Source organism: Nothobranchius furzeri, chromosome 11 (assembly GCF_043380555.1).
Source record: "Nothobranchius furzeri strain GRZ-AD chromosome 11, NfurGRZ-RIMD1, whole genome shotgun sequence".
NCBI lineage: Eukaryota > Metazoa > Chordata > Actinopteri > Cyprinodontiformes > Nothobranchiidae > Nothobranchius > Nothobranchius furzeri.
The window spans coordinates 23,454,389-23,471,377 of record NC_091751.1 but is presented as its reverse complement, the minus strand read 5'-3'; the positions used below and the strand labels follow the sequence as shown (position 1 = coordinate 23,471,377).

The 16,989-nt window shown below is 43.4% G+C and overlaps 1 protein-coding gene and 1 long non-coding RNA gene across 3 annotated transcripts in view; one reads left to right on the top strand and one right to left on the bottom strand.

Annotated features, from left to right (window-relative positions):
* thsd7aa (thrombospondin, type I, domain containing 7Aa) overlaps positions 1-16,989 on the bottom strand; it is a 114,056-nt gene that overhangs the window by 44,696 nt on the left and 52,371 nt on the right. Inside the window, exons 5-6 of the mRNA XM_015955744.3 lie at positions 12,586-12,741; positions 3,830-4,033 (exon numbers count right to left, since the gene is read on the bottom strand). Coding sequence (XP_015811230.3) covers positions 3,830-4,033; positions 12,586-12,741 — 360 coding nt within the window. The remainder of the gene's footprint in view (positions 1-3,829; positions 4,034-12,585; positions 12,742-16,989) is intronic.
* Positions 12,659-16,989, top strand: part of LOC139073262 (uncharacterized) — a 55,955-nt gene continuing 51,624 nt past the window's right edge. For both annotated transcript variants that reach the window (XR_011521949.1, XR_011521948.1), the window contains exon 1: positions 12,659-12,860. This is a non-coding gene — a long non-coding RNA (uncharacterized lncRNA). The remainder of the gene's footprint in view (positions 12,861-16,989) is intronic.

Here is a 16,989-nt window from a genome sequence, read left to right as displayed (position 1 = left end):
AGTACTCGGAGAGGAATGGGAACAAGATAAGCTGATAAATATATTCAAATGTTATTTTAGTGTGGAGGTAATTTAACTGCTCTGAGAGTGTTGCGGCTCACTGCTGATCTCTAAAAAAGCTAACTACCTCTGAGCTGCCATCTTCCTGGGGAAATGAGGAGAAACAGCAACTCAGTAGACTTTTTATTAAAGATGTTCTTTTTTGTATGTTTTATTTGTGTATTTTTTAATCAAAAATACTTGTTAATCATTAATTGTCTCATCAAAATCTAATCCATGTTGCTGCTGTCGAGGAATGTAGAAGTTCAGTAAAATAAGGAGAATCGTGATTAAAAAAATCAAACACCATCCCTCTCCATGTGGGTGCCAGTTTCTCCCTAGGGCCCTCATTAAAACACACACACACACACACACACACACACACACACACACACACACACACACACACACACACACACTCAAAAATGGCCTGTATTTGACATAGCCCTTTTAGACTCCTCCCCCCAAAGCTCTATCAGGCCACCACCAGCAGACAATGTAGGTTAAGTGTCTTGCCCAAGGACACAACGACAGCATTCTATGCTGGGAACAACCCTGCAACCTTCCAATCACTGTACAATCTGCCAAACCTCGCGCTACTGCCCCCCCCCCCCCCACCACCACCACCACCACCACCACCACCAACACACACAGCAATGCTTTTTATTTCTGAAAGTCTGTCACTCAATTGTTGTTTGTGTGCTAAAACCAGTTGAAATCAGTGAAAACCATTAAAGAACTTTTAAAGCTGCCTCAGAAAGAGTTCCTTTTACAATTGGAAATGATTCTATGAACTTCTATGACACATGTGAAACTTTGTTGGGGTTCACAGTGTCTCAGGAGCCCTGATAAATGGCTAAACATAACCCCATAAGGAAGTCGTACCAAGGAAAGACTGGTTTGACCAGAACATGAATAGTAAATGAGCTGCATGCTGAGTGTCGGGCTTGCCGTAGTCCACAGGTGGGTGCAGAGGGCAAGAGTTTGGATGAACACAGAACAGACATTTCAGATAGGTGCAGAGGGTTTGTGGATGAACGGGGAAGAGGACAATGACCAAACCATTCCGCTAGCTGAGAATCTATCTAGCATTTGTTTAAAGTCTGGATTTTCTCAGCTCATCCTGTAAGTAAGTAAGTAAGGTTTATTTATATAGCTCCTCTCACAGACAAAAAGGTCACAAAATGCTTCACAAGTTAAAACGACACATATAAAGGCTACTATAAAATACAGTCACAATATACATAAAAAGTCATATACAGCCAATCTGCATACAAAACATGCCCGGAGAAACAAATGGGTTTTCAGATTGCTCTTAAAAGCATCAGCTGAGCTGAGTGAATGTAAGAACAGAGGTAACTCATTCCAGAGCCCTGGTGCGACGGCCTGGAATGAGCGATTTCCTCGTGTCTTCAATCGAGTACGGAGGACCATAAGAAGATTTTGATCCAACGGTCTCAACCTTCGAGAATGTCCGTAAGGACGTACAGTGGAGCCTGACCATGCAACACTCTGAACGTCAGCACAAGCATTTTAAAATTGATGCGAGAAGAAATTGGGAGCCAATGACGAGCTTTTGGAATGGGGGTAATGTGAGTAATCATCTGTTGGCACAGGTCAATATTCTAGCTGCACAACTTTGAACTTGTTGTAAGCGGGACAACTCTTTCTTGTTTTGACAAGAAAACAAACTGTTACTGTAGTCTAAACGGGACGATACAAAGGCGTGAATAATCAACTCAAGATCATTTATGGATACCATTGTTCTGAGTTTGGAAATTTCTCTCAAATGGTAAAAACAATTTCTAGTCAACTGCTTTGAGCGATGCTCAAGAGACATTCCTTTGTCAAAGAAAACACCAAGATTTCTAAGGCTTGGTTTAACAGGCAAGCTCAAATAACCTAAGTGCTGGTGAATCCCTGGAATAGCATTATCAGGGGCAATCACCAGCACTTCAGTTTTGTCTGAATTCAGCTGTAGGGCATTTGCACCGAGCCGCTGTTTGATGCGCTCGAGGCAAGTCAATAAGAAATTTAATTTTTGAACCTGAGAGGGCCTAAAGGAACAATACAGCTGAAGATCGTGCTCCAAGATTCTCCTCTGTTGTTTTCCTCTTGTCCAACAAGGAAATTATCAGTAGCTCAGGCTAGCATTAGCAGTGGCTCATGCTAATGGTAGCAGTAGATTGACCTAGCGTTGTTCTGTGGTTTGCATCTCCGTGACCAACATATGACGAGATAAGCAAGTTTTTTTAGAAAGACGAGTTTCTTTTTGGCCATTACAGCTTCACTAACTTACATAACTAAGCAGGTCAGAGATTGCTCAGACTTTTTGGTATGTTACCTTAGACACCCCGACCTGCCTGGATTCTACAACAATTAGGTGAATGTGATTTTAATAATCAAGCTCCATCATACATCAGTGATCTGATTGTTCCATATGTTCCTAACCGAGCACTTCACTCTCAGACTGCAGGTCTACTGGTGGTTCCCAGAATATCTTAAATTAGGATGTGAGGCAGATCTTTTAGTTATCAGGCTCCTCTCCTGTGGAACCAGCTCCCAGCCTTAGTCCATGAGGCAGACACCTTGTCTACTTTTAAGACTAGGCTTAAAACATTTTTATTTGATAGGGCCTATGGTTAAAATCTGATGTTAGCCTAAATCTGGACAAGTGGGGGATTACAGGGAGGTGGAGTGTACATTCGGTAAAGACGGCTCTCCCTTGCCCTGCCTCCAACATGCCTCCATCTAAATAGCATAGATTATCCAGAGATATCTCTGTAGTTATGCTGCTATAGGCTTAGACTGCTGGAGGATACACTGACCACGTTTCACACTCTACTACTTTCTTCTACAATCTGCTCTTTAACTGTATTATTTTGTGCAATTTCATCTGTTAACTTTATTTTCTCTCTAAGTGTTTTTCTCCCCAGAAGAAGCTACAACGACGTTCTGTTGAGCTGTGGTGGCTTCATGGAGGGGGCCATCAACTAGCACACTGCTGCTAACCACTTAAACATTCTCCCTCTCCTGATAATAACTTTTTGCTTTCCTTGACGTTGGATGTGCTACTACTAGTTTACCCATTTAACAATAGATTCACTAGGATAAATACAATAAAGTTTATCTCTCGCCAAATGGAATATCTACTAAGAAATCACAATGTAACCATAGACACATTGCTTGTGTGTGTGTGTGTGTGTGTGTGTGTGTGTGTGTGTGTGTGTGTGTGTGTGTGTGTGTGTGTGTGTGTGTGTGTGTGTGTGTGTGTGTGCGTGCGCGTGTGTGCATGCCTGTGTGTGTGTGTGTGTGTGTGTGTGTGTGTGTGTGTGCGTGTGTGTGTGTGTGTGTGTGTGCGCGCGCACGTGTGTGTGTGTGTGTGTGTGTGTAATCTGCTCTGTCTTCTCGATCCCCAGTGAGTCGTGGAGGATGGCTGCTTATACTGAGCCGGGATTCTCTGGAGGTTTCTTCCTGTTAAAAGGGAGTTTTCCTCTCCACTGTCGCTATATGCTTGCTTAGTATGAGGATTGCTGTATAGTCACTGATACTAGTCAGTGACTTGATGCAATTTGCTGGGTTCCTTATATAGGAAACATTATTTCTGATTGGCTTAATGAACTGACCTGAATTGGAATGTTTATTATGTGAAGTGCCTTGAGACGACTCTTGTCGTGATTTGGCATTATATAAATGAAATTGAATTGAATTGAATTGAATTAAACTCTAGGACCCCTTTAAAATCAGTTAAAACCAACAATAAACAGCTACAAACATTTGGTCTACTCACCATCACTGTTGATGCATTGGACCTGAGGAATCTGGGTTCCAGGTCCACATTCCTTCTCATTATCTGGAACACACTCATCCAGCTTCACCACCAGCCATTCGTAGCAGCTGGGGTCTTCACATGGGATGGCCTCCACCAGGTGAGGGCAGTTCCCTGTGCCATCTGTGGGCTCGTTGGTAATCCTTCTCTTCCTCAGTTTAAAACCTGTGACAGAAACAACATGAAACTGAACAACTACAGTGCTGTATGGATATGATGGTTGATGATATGCATCTAAAACGTGTCGGGAGTTTGTCAAAAGTTCTCATTCAAACATTACAACAAACGGTAGAGCAGCACCAGCTTTTACGCTTGTCTAACGCATTAACATTGTTAGGGGCCCTTGAAGCATACCTGATGTCACGAGACGTGGGGTTCTAACATAATAAAGCTGCTTTCTTGTATCTTCTAGAGTTTTGGCAGATGTTTTAGGCAAATTCCAGAGAGATTTTCCAGAAAATGTTGGCAGCAGTTATATTAGGAAAGTATAGGATCACTTTTCCTACTCTGCCATTTTGGACATAGAACCATAGCTTGCAGCAGAATGAGAGTGCAACTCGCTGAAAGCTGGTAAAATATAATTCCTGAATATTCTTCGAAGATTGTGGCTGTAGATGATTAGCAGCCCGAACTCTACGTGCAGCCCCGCCCCGTGTCGAGTCTACACGTTGACCCTGAGTTTGGAAAACTCCAAATCTCGCGAGAATTCATCTTGCAGCGCAAGATTAGCTGCAGATTACCAAAATGAAATATTTTTTCCTCTTTCATCTGAGCTTTTCTATTGCTATATATATATATATATATATATATATATATATATATATATAATTTTTTTTTTTTTTTGCTGTGTTTCCTGTGTGTTTGCTCTTGTATGTTTCGTGGATATTATATTCACTGTAAGGATTATAGTAAACCGTGCTTTTCTTGGATTTATTCAGATTGTGAACATAACACGTGGACATTCAGTGTAAAAACAATGGATTGTCTATATAGTTTAAGTGAATTATTTAGAAACCTAGGGCACTGTGGTTGACTGCGTGTACACTGTGAACTGAAAACATGACATATTACTGTTTGAGTCATTTTTCCAGTGTTTTGGTTAAGTTAGCATGTGCAGAGAAAGGAGTTTTGTATTGTGAAAGTGCTGTATGTAACAGTATGTGTGTTTTAGAGAAAGGAAACTTAACCATTGCGTTAACTGTGTTTGTAGGTGTGTATGAGTTTGAAAAAGTGTAAATACTATAAAACAAGTAACCTACCCTATAGAGTTGTCTTTTGAGGTGGTACAGGCTAATATGCAAGTTTATTTACAGACTTTAACTCAAACAAACAGAAAAGGAACTTTAAATCATGCTTCAGAACACTAATGTTCTTCTAACATTTAAATATCTTATTCCAGATTCCCTAAAGCCATTAATCCAGAAGGATTGTGTTTCTTCTCCCCGTCAAAGATGAAAGATCCTATGGTCCAAGTCAAGGTCGACCCCCCCATCCATGGTCCTGGTCCAGTCTGATAAGAACACCCATCCCAGAGGCCCAGAGGCCACGTGGGACGCAGGCTTCGTTTCCTTTTTGTCATCCTTTGAAGAACCTTTATTTAATCAGACAGGTCGGTTGGACACGAACCATCCTAACTGAACTCACAGACAGCTTATCTGCTGTGTGTGTGTGTGTGTGTGTGTGTGTGTGTGTGTGTGTGTGTGTGTGTGTGTGTGTGTGTGTGTGTGTGTGTGTGTGTGTGTGTGTGTGTGTGTGTGTGTGTGTGTGTGCGTGTGTGTGTGTGTGTGTGTGTGTGTGTGTTAGGAGGGCTCGGGTGCAGGAAATTTAATTCAGGCCTCCTTCACCACTTATCTGCGAGGCTCTTGTGATTTACATGACTGATAGGAGTGCAGTCAGCAGCACGTTTATTAAAGAGGTTGTAGATGATCTGCTGAACTGCTAGAGCTGATAAAGCTGCTCACAGGGGAAGTAAAACATCTCTGAACCTGCTAGGATTACAGAACAACCACCTCTGTCATCACCATAGACTGTACATATAAGATAGCTAAACCCGTAGGTTTCTGAGGAACTGAACCTCAAACTCTGAGCCAATATATGAGCTATGAGCTAACAAAAGCTAACGGAGGTTGGTGGGTGCTTTTGGCCATAAAAGGGTGTAGGACTTTTAACGTAAGGCAGAGGCTGAGGCCTTTGCTGGGGTAGCCTGTTAGCACTAATGCTGACGGCACATCTACTATCTGTCAATTAAAAGGACATGCCCAGAAGTATTCATAATTTCAAAGGATGGATCAGTTACAAAAAAAAATCACACCTCCTCAGAGTTGCTACGACCAAAATGGACCTATTAAACCTAAAATGTTTTTGAACCAGGCTGTAAACATGTTTTATTTCTGCTGTGAAGTTGATATTTTAACATGGGAGTCAATGGGAACTTGCTCCTTTCTGCAGCCGGCCCCTAGTGGATGAGGGGTGAACTGCAACACTTCTGTGTTGGAATCACATCTGGTTGGTGGAGTTTTCCCCTGGTCAGGATTCAAGCAGCAGGGAGCTGGCTGCTAACAGCACTGACTCTACCCATCAGTAACTTCGCAGGTTGGCCTAATCAGAAATCAGCATTACATAATCAATGCCTCAGTGAGTGCATGCTAATAAGGCTGAAGGTGATCCAACTTCAGGATGTACCTGAGTTATATTCATAGACTATATATATATATATCTTCCCCTGGGAAATATTTTCCATAAATTTGACATCCATTTTCATTGTTACGCGGATGACACCCAGCTCTATGTATCCTCCAAACCCTCTTCTTCACTTCCTCCTTCCTCCCTCACCAATTGTTTGTCTGAAATCAAAGACTGGTTCACATCAAATTTTCTCAAACTTAGTGATAAAACAGAAATGTTACTTGTCGGCACTAAATCCTAACTATCCAAAATCCACAGCTTTACACTTCCTGTTGACAACTCCTTAGTTTCCCCCTCCCCTCAGGTCAAGGGTCTGGGTGTCATCCTCGACTCCTCACTATCCTTCCAGTCCCACATAAACAATATTACCCGGTCCGCCTACTCCCATCTACGTAACATTAACCGCCTACGCCCCGCCCTCACCACTCACTTGGTCGCCATCCTTGTCCACAGCCTCATCACTTCCCGTATTGACTACTGCAACTCTCTTCTCTTCGGTCTTCTTTACAAATCCCTCCATAAACTCCAACTTCTCCAGAACTCGGCAGCCCGCATCATTACCAGAACTCCCTCCTTCCACCACATCACCCCTGTTCTTCAGCAGCTCCACTGGCTCCCAGTCACTTCCAGAATCCAATTCAAAATTCTGCTATATACATTCAAAGCCATCCATAACCTAACTCCCCCGTACCTCTCAGACCTCCTTCATCCTCCAACCTCCACCCATTCCCTCAGGTCCTCCTCCTCCATCCACCTCTCTGTCCCACCTTTCCGTCTGTTCACTATGGGGAGCAGGGCCTTCAGTCGCTCTGCTCCTCAGCTCTGGAACTCATTCCCTCCTGACCTCTGTAACATTGACTCCCTCACTCTCTTTAAAACCAGACTCAAAACCCACCTGTTCCGTCTGGCATTCCAATAGTTACTCTCTTTTCTCCAATCTATCTGTTTGTTTTATGCTGTTCTATCTTTTATTGTTTTGTATTTTATCTCTGTCTGTAAAGTGTCCTTGAGTGTTTAGAAAGATGCTGTTGAAATAAAATGTATATATATATATATATATATATATATATATATATATATATATATATATACTGTATTTTTTAATGATTTTTTTTTGTGGATGAAAACCAGATGACAACAAAAAATTTATATTCAGTAAATACTAAAATATGACAAATGTTGATCATCATTTTTGTTTTTCAATTAAAGCCAACAACTAAAACTGACAGTAACCAAAATCCAATCAGAAAATGAGAATGATGGGAGAAACGGACAAAATAACCAGTCAGCAAATGGAACAAACTAGAATAGACGAGATAAGACCCAGTCAGATTCTGGAGTCGGCCGCTGAACATGCTGGCAGTAATAGTTGAACAATTTATGTCTAAAAGTGTTACAGTGGTGGCAGCGAGCGGGAGGGGTAAGTTGGAGCTGAACTCACAGAGTGGTTTATCAGGTTGTTTTATCGTTTTTGTGGCACTGCTACAGCCAATGTTGTCACCATCCAATGTTCTAGCCATGCTTTTGTGTAGAAAAAAAATCAGGCAGCCCAGCGTAGTAAATTGTTGCAAGAAAAACTCTAATAAATTACCTCCTTGCATTTTTAGAGTCACACCTTTAAATGGTATGACGTCATTTTCTGCCATATATACAAATATTACGGCACATTATACAGATTTGTTTACTTTAATAATGACAGACACAACTCAAACTTTCAGTGTTCATTTCGGTATTTTCCATTCATCGTTGTTATTAGGGGAGGCTAGGCAGTTTTGGCTAGCTTTTAGCACCACCTAGTGTGTGTTTGTAGAACTGAAACCAAAACATATCTCTTCGTATTTCCTTTACACAAACTGAAATTTATGCATGTGTTTTAGTCGAATAAAATCAGACCCAAACTAAAACAAAATGATCAACTGAATCGTGAATACAATTAAAAAGAATTTTTGTCAAAAGACTCAAACTAAATTAAATTTTCTTGTAACGGAGATGCACATCAAAATAAGCGGATGCTCTCAAACTTGACTAATTAAAGAGCAAGTCAACCCCTACCAGAGTCTAACTCCACTCCCACTTCATGTTTGAAAAATGCAACAAATGCTGTCGCCTGGCAGACAGAGAAGGAGGAGCTGCTAACAAATACACACACACTCAGGCTCACAACAGCATTGTGACATCATAATGTACCAGTTTACATCATAGCATACCTCTTAGCCAATAGCGGTGGCAGATTTAATTTAAAATACAGTGCAGAGTTTTTACCTGACAACGGCACAACACTGCCAGTTTTAGGCAGAATATTTAAATTTTAACTAAGATGCACTGAAGTGCCAAATTATTGACGACAGGTGTCTGCAGCACGATTAGACACTCGTTTATTTAGTTTATCAGCAAAAAAAGTTTATTTGGGGGTGACTTGCTCTTTAAATTTGGTGTGTGTGATTGGTTTTTACTGAGTTTGAAATTTAGCAGAAGATGGAGGTAGTCAGGAAAATAAACTTCCCTCACCTGGAGTCCACTAGCTGAAGATCCTTTCCTCTCCACCTTTCAGGTTTATCCTCCCGTGCTGAACATGATCCCTTCTCTCCTGCTGAATCCAGTCTAATCCTGATTGGTTGATGCTGCAGACCCAGAGACCCAGCCCCCCTCCTGGGCTAACCCCACCTCTAAATCCTGTTCCAGACCTCTCTGCCCTGGCAGGTTTTAATCCCGGTAGTCTGGCCTGTTTTAGTCCTGATCCCAACATCTCAGCTAGAGCATCTCCCTTTAAGTGAACCAGAGCCATGAGGGACCTATATCACATCTGAAAAAGCCAAATCAACTGTTTGATTCTCCAGCCGTTACGGTTCAAACAGCAGCAGAGAGCTTCATGCACATCAATCAATCAATCAATCAAAGCTTTATTTATAAAGCGCCTTCCGCAACCCTGTCAGGAAGCCCAAAGCGCTGAACATGGTACAGTTGTAAGTAAATATCTTGAAAAAATCAACAATAAAAGAAATTCAAATTACAAAATACAAATTACAAAATACAAATTACAAAATACAAAATGGAAATTATAAGATAGATGAAACATTCTGGTAAAGGACAAATGTGTGAAACACATTTGGATTGAGTGGATGGATTGAGTGTCCCAATGAAAACTGTGGAATGGATTCAACATAAAAGAGGGCCATAATCAAACATGTTCTGGAAACGCCAAGCGGAGGAGGTGCGTTTTTAGGTGATTCTTAAAGACTGGCAGAGAAGGGGACAGCCTAACTGAGGGTGGCAACTGGTTCCAGAGTAACGGTGCTAGGACATGATCACATCAAGAAAGTAGAATGTTCAAATGTTCAGGGAGAAGCTGGAGTAGATCCCAGAATAAAAGCACATTGTTTCCCTGGTTCTGTGGCACAACATAGCAGGAAGACTTCTGGAAGCATTCGACAGCAGCAGCAGGAAATATTTGGAGTGAAACTGTCATCAGGAGGTGGCGCGGAGCACCCATTCCTCTCATTTCAGGCACTTCATTAGAGCAGAGTCAACATGCATCAGTCATGGTGTGTGTGTGTGTGTGTGTGGGGGGGGGGGTGATTAATTATGGAGGAAGTAGCATGGCTGTCGCCTCACTGATGGACAAACTGCCATGCTTCAATCGTCTGTGCTCCATTCCACCAGCCTGGGAGTGACTTGTACACAAACACTGAGTTCATGTTTTACAACTCAGCCCTCCCTCTTACAGAATAGCTGTGTTGTTCTGGGTTACCTGTGATACGGACCGGGTTTGTGAACATGTGAGAAACCTGAAACCTTTGTGTCTGTTCTGGTTTGGGCAGCAGAAGCTCAACAGGTTGAGCGGGTTGTCCAGTAATCGGAAAGTTGCAGGTTCAATCCCGGCTCTGGACAGAGAATTCTGCTGTTGTGTCCTTGGGCAAGACACTTAACCCACCTTGCCTGCCGGTGGTGGTTGGAGGGACCGGTGGCGCCTGTGCTCGGCAGCCTCGCCTCTGTCAGCACGCCCCAGGGCAGCTGTGGCTATATCGTAGCTCATCACCATCAGTGTGTTAATGTGTGTGTGAATGGATGAATGATACACTAAAGCGCTTTGGAGTCCTCACTCTGAGAGGCGCTATACAAGTGCGGGTCATTTATCATTTATCATTAATTCTGTCAGGCTGCTACATAACAGACATGGTGTTTTTCACACTGCATATCCAGTATCACACTGGTCTGCTGCAGTGGCAGCCCATCAATAGGGGGCGCTGCGGCGCCACTCCACCAGTCTCACAGGAAAAGTGAAGAAGAAGATAGGAATCACAAAACATTTAAAAGTATGTATAGAATTAAAACAAACTAAGTGCAATGTAAAAATCTGCATTAAATTGTAGTTTTAAAATGTTTTCTCACTCTTTCACCATCACCAAAAGGTCATGTGATGTATTTCCTGGTGCACAAATCTTAACCATAGACCTACATTATAACTGGTGCGTGTGTGCTGGAGCCCCCTCCAATAAAAAGAAATGGAGAGCAAGAATTATGCAACCAAAGCGACACGCACTGACCAGAGTCTATGCTCAGATCAGGATGTTCACCTGGAAGCTTTCCAGTCCACCGTTCTCTGTTAGCAGGAGAGCAGCTAAGTAGCCCGTGGAATTTTTTTCATGGAGAAAACTCATTCAACTTTGTCCCTAAAAAGTTTACCATTTCTGAGAACAACACCCCAAGAAAAACTTTGTCTTAAAAAGCTTGGGCCCGCCCGGCCAGACATTACAATCAAGCAACATATGCCGCACAGCAAGCCCAGGTGAACTTCAGAGATTAGCTACAGAGGTGAGATAGAAGCTCTTATTTACATTCAGTGATAAAACTACTGTTTGTCCATCCATTCATTTCCGGCTGCTTATCTGGGGTCATGGTCACAAGCAGGAAGGTCCAGACTTCCCTCTCCCCAGCCACTTGGGCCAGCTCCTCCGGGAGAATCCGAAGGCGTTCCCTGGCCAGCCGAGAGATATAGTCCCTTTAGTGTTTCCTGGGTCTTCCCTATGTCTCCTCCTGGTTAGACGTGACTGGAAAACCTCACCAGGGAGGCTTCCAGGAGGCATCCTAACTAGATGCTGAAATCACCCCAACTGGTTCTTCTTGACTTCACTCTTTGCTTCCCGTACCTTTGCCTGAGTCTTGGAGGTTTCCCTGTTTTTTTTAATAAATGACTTACCGTCTTCTTTCCTGGCTGCTTCTTAAAGTCCCATTAGTCGTCACACACACTGATGTATGTGCGAAATTTGTTCTCCGCATTTGACCCATCCCCTGGGGGAGCGGTGAGCAGCAGACAAAGCCGCGCTCGGGAACTATTTGGTGGTTTAACCCCCCAATCCAACCCCTTAATGCTGAGTGTCAAGCAGGGAGGCATTGGGTCCCATTTTTTCAAAGTCTTTGGTTTGACCCCACCAGGAATCGAACCCTGATCTCCCAGTCTCAGGGCGGACATTCTACCACTAGGCCACCGAGAAAGGTGGCTTCTTGGCTTTACCTGTGTTTGTGTCCTCACCTCGACACACAACTCTGACAGCCGGTGAGCTGGAAATTACTCCTATGGAGCTGTTCCATCATTTAATTCCAAACTAGTTTTAGTGGATTATTTTTTCACCCGAACCAATAATCACGTTTACAGATCAGCTGACAGCTGTGTCCTCTGTCCACAGCAGGGGTGTTGAAAGGGCTAAAATTGTCAAGTCACTCTCTAGGGCCACAAAAGTGTAATTTTCTAATCCGTATTTTGGGATGTACCAAAATATGAACCCGAAACAGAAGTTTATGTTTGAAATTCCGCCTATATTGAAACACTAGTTGTTTTAAAACCACTTGATCATTTTTTATTATCCAAAAACACCGTAGAAGGAAAGACAAAAGAACATTTATTATATAGCTGCTCCTATCTATGATGTAGTGAATAACGGATTCACTGAAGCAAAGCACTAAATACATCTGACCTATTATTATTATTATTATTATTATTGATATGAATATTATTACGTTCTGAGGTTTCTCACCTTTCTTGGTGGTCTGGTCCTGACAGTTTTCGTAAGTGCAGGGTCCCCAGGCGCTCCACGCTGACACCTCACACTCAACAGGACAGCTGATGTGACACAGCTGGGTGGTGTTTGGAGCCACTCCCAAACACAGCTCACTGTCCACCGGCCGCAGTGCTGCAGAAACACACAAACATGAATGGTGTCATCTCTACAACAACAGAACAGCAGCAGCGGCCTCTGGTCCACCGTCCTCTCCGAATCCGCCTGGCCTGACTCTGTGGTTTCAGCTCCAGGTAGGGGTGACTCTCTGCAAGGTCATAGGACTGATGAATTATTCAGCAGCGTTCAGCTTCATTCACATGTAAATACGCTTTATTAGCAGTGCACGGTTTGCTCTTTTGTCACCACGCAGCACATAGAGAAGCGGTTACAATATTCTACATGCAAACACGCACTTGTGCACGCACACACACACACACACACACACACACACACACACACATTCACAGTGGAGCTCTCTACCATATCAAAATCACATAGAAACCTTGACATGTAAAGCACCCTGACATTTATTTGCTACTATGAACATTCATCAGAATCCAACTGAGCTAACGTAGACTCTTATAGTTACACTACTAGTTACTCTAGGAACATCTAGTCACAATTAGCTCTAGCTGCAAATACTTTCTGAACCATGTTCAATGGCATCAGCGTGATAGCAGAAGGGCTCAGTGCTAGCGTTCTCCCACTGGTAGCATAATACAGTTCAAAGGTATTTTTAATGTTTAACCTGCAGCTTATCATCTTATCTTTAACGGTCGCCTCTGGCTAGCTCTAGAATCAAAGGCCACACCAAGATTCCTGACAGACAGTTTGGCGTGAACTTTCCACATGGGGATGGTTGTCCATATTTTCATTATTTCACGCCTGCTGCAACTCCCTTTATTCAAGAGTTAGCCAGGCTGCATCAGCCCAGTATCAGTTTACCCAAAAAGCTGCAGCTAGATTCCTGACAGACACCAGAATGCAAGGGCATAGAAGCCAGTTTTGGCTACTTTTCATTGACTCCTAGTTTGTTTTAGAGTATGTTAGCTGTTTGTCTTTGTTCTTAAGTCCCTGCAGGGCAGTGCTCCAACCTATCAGGTTGGCACAGATGAGGATCTCAGTCTTGTCATCAATCAGCTGTAGAAAGTTCCCAGCCAACCAGATGCAAATAGAGTCTGAGCAGGTGTGTAACAGCTGCAGCTTAGACTTCTCATGGGGTTTAAAGAAGATGTACAGCTGGATGTCATCTGCATAAAGATGCTAGGAGATCTTCTTAATAGAGCTCAGGATGTCCTGGAGAGGGAGCATAATAAGGATGAACAATAGAGGTTCCAACACAAAACCGTGTGGGACACCATGGGCAAGTGGCACTGGTACATTTCCTAACGCCCAGCTCACCAAGTTGGCCCACTCAGCGATTGATGATGTAATTTGCTGCTTCCCATACAGTACCAGACCCTCCTCCTCACTCAAGATTGCTCCACCACGCATTCAGGAATCTCTATCGAAGAATCTGAACGCACATACATTCAAGCTCTCTCTGCCGCAGAGGCTGAATGTATGTGTGAATGGGTGAAGGACTGTTTGTGTTGTAAAGCACCTTGGGAGGTTCTAGAGTCCAATGCCATCTACCTCCACACTGTTTTCTTCCATCAACTCCTGAATGTGTCCACTCATCACACTCCTTATAGGATCTTTCCGATCCATAATGCCTAACATCTTGTCCTCCCGAAACTAGTTCCGATCTGATCTAACGTTCAGATATGAATGCAGTAGTTTTATATATATTATATATTTTCACTACTTATATAGTAGTGAAAATCTGAACTTAATTTGTTCCTTGGTACCAGGAACAGATCTCGCCCTCTGTGTAAAATTCTCAGTTTACATTAATAATGTAAGAATTGTTGGTGTTCTTGACAGTACCACATAGCGTTCATTTGTCCTCCAACGAGAAGGGCACACGAGGTGGTGTTGAACTGGATCACTTAAAAGATCTGTTGACTCTTTTATTTCAACATGTGGAAGCACTGCCACACCGGCTGAACCGTTGTGTCCGTTTGAATAATGTGTTTCATTAACAACACTTAGTGGACAATGGTTTCTTTGTTCTCGTCTCCTTTGTGTAGACTGAGCAGCTCCTTTAAGATCCAGGAGTGGCTGATTAATGAAAACGTCCACACACTCTGGCCCTGCTCTGATGTCTCGGCGCCAGATGGTGTGTGCTTCTATGTGCTGTGTTTCCAGCCACCAAATCAGGACCCTCAGAGACCGCCTCCCTCTGCTGCCATGTGGGAGCTGCCAGAAATAACTGGACGCACGGATCCTTTCCAGCTGAGGTCTCGCAGCCTCACAGAGGCACAGCTGGTGTACAGCATGTCACAGTTTGATGTTCAGAGGAATTTTCATTGATTGGAGTCAGATAAAAGACAAACACACTCCCACTGGAATGAGGGAATTCACTGTTCTATGGGGTGGAGATTATTTACTGACAAAAACAATGAGATTCACTGCAAACCTCCCTTTGAGATGACTATGGGATGTGAGCAAAATCCCAGGAACTAAAAAAAGAAGGATTTAACCAGATCCAACATGTGACAGGGAGCTATGTGTGTCTTTAGTAATGTGTTACAGAGCAGAGCTGAGAGTGAGCCGGTACTCACCGGTACCCAGCACCACTCAGCAGTTCTCCTTTGCATACCGCCAGTTTGTATAGGGAGCCAACACTTGTCACAGGTACACATCTGACTTATATGCAGTGCAGGGAAGGTTTATCTCTTCTCAAACCAACACATTCTCACTCCCAGCGCGCCTAAAACAAACACTTGGTCAGCCACCCTCCGCGTCAGACCCCTGACCCCAAAAGTGCCCTTTTTCGTTACTTATGTGCGAAAAGGGTTTTTTCCCTTATTTGACTGCAGATCCCAATGCAGCGTTACACTGACACGATGGGATGTCCGCAGCCAGGGCACCAAACAAGCTCATTGTACCTCACCCTAACCTTATCCTCTTATTTAACCTTCCCCTCACCCCTATCCTAACCTTAACCATCTTGCTAGCGAACATGTTAGTGATGTGTCGGTCGCTCTAAAAGCCGGCTCTATGAAGTGAACGGCGGGAGCCGCCTCGTCATTGGTCGAGTTTGGACCGAGCCAACGCGAGGGGGAGGTTTCAACTACCAAGGTGGAGGTTAAAAGTAGAGGGTATTTGTAACCTCGCCAGATGGTACGTTCTAACGTTCCCCTTGGGCGGCAAATACGAAAATTGACAGTCAGACTCTGACTGTCAGAGTCAGAATGCATGGGAAACAAACGCTTGATCACAGTGAGAGTAACGTTTTCGGTAGCAAGAGGGTTAAGGTTAGGATGAGGGAGAGGGGAAGGTTATAAATAGTGAAACGTTAATGTTTAGGTGCGGTTAAACGAGCTGGTTCGGCGCCGCATCAGCGGACATCCCATCGTGTCAGTTTTACGCTGCATTGGGATCTGCAGTTACAAAAGGGAAAAAGCCCTTTTCGCACATAAGTGACAAAAAAGGGCACTTTTGGAGTCTGGGGTCTGACGTGGAGGGTGGCTTACCAAGCGTTTGTTTCCTACGCTTAGGGTGTGAGAATGTGTTGCTCAAGCAGAAGATAGAGCATCACTCTTGCTCTCTTGCTAGCTTTGCATCACTGGTGTGGAATAGCCAACAGGGAATCTTCCTCAAACGATTTATAATGACGATGATGATGATGATAGCTGTTTATGCCTGTGTTCCAGTAGAGATTAACATAGTCAACCAGAGGCACGAATGCACCATCACTCTGTTTATATTATGACTTTTTTAGGTTAAGACAGGTCTATGGTCTTCTCAAAACATGTTTACCAAGTGTTTTCATGAGATCCCTCTAACATGCAGACCTTTCAGCAGTTTTGTTCTTAACAGTTTTGGTACCTTCTAGAATCAGTAGGCTGTGGTGTTGCGACGATGATCAGTTAAGTAATAAGGGGCCCAAAAGGTGCCAAGAAAATGTTCCCCACACCATGAGACCACCACCAGCAGCCTGAACCGTTGACACAAGGCAGGATGGATCCATGCTTTCATGTTGATGCCAAATTCTAACCTACCATCTGAATGTTGTAGCAGAGGTCGAGACTCATCAGACAAGGAAACCTTTTTCCAATCTTGGTGAGTCGTGTGACTTGTAACCTCAGTTTCCTGCTCTTAGCAGACAAGAATGGCACCCGGTGTGGTCTTCAGCTGCTGTAGCCCATTTGCCTCAATGTGCAACGTGTTGCTCTTCCACATACCTTGGTTGTAAAGAGTGGTTATTTGAGTTACTGTTGCCTTTCTATCAGCTCGAACCAGTGTGGCCATACTCCTCTGACTTCTTAGCCA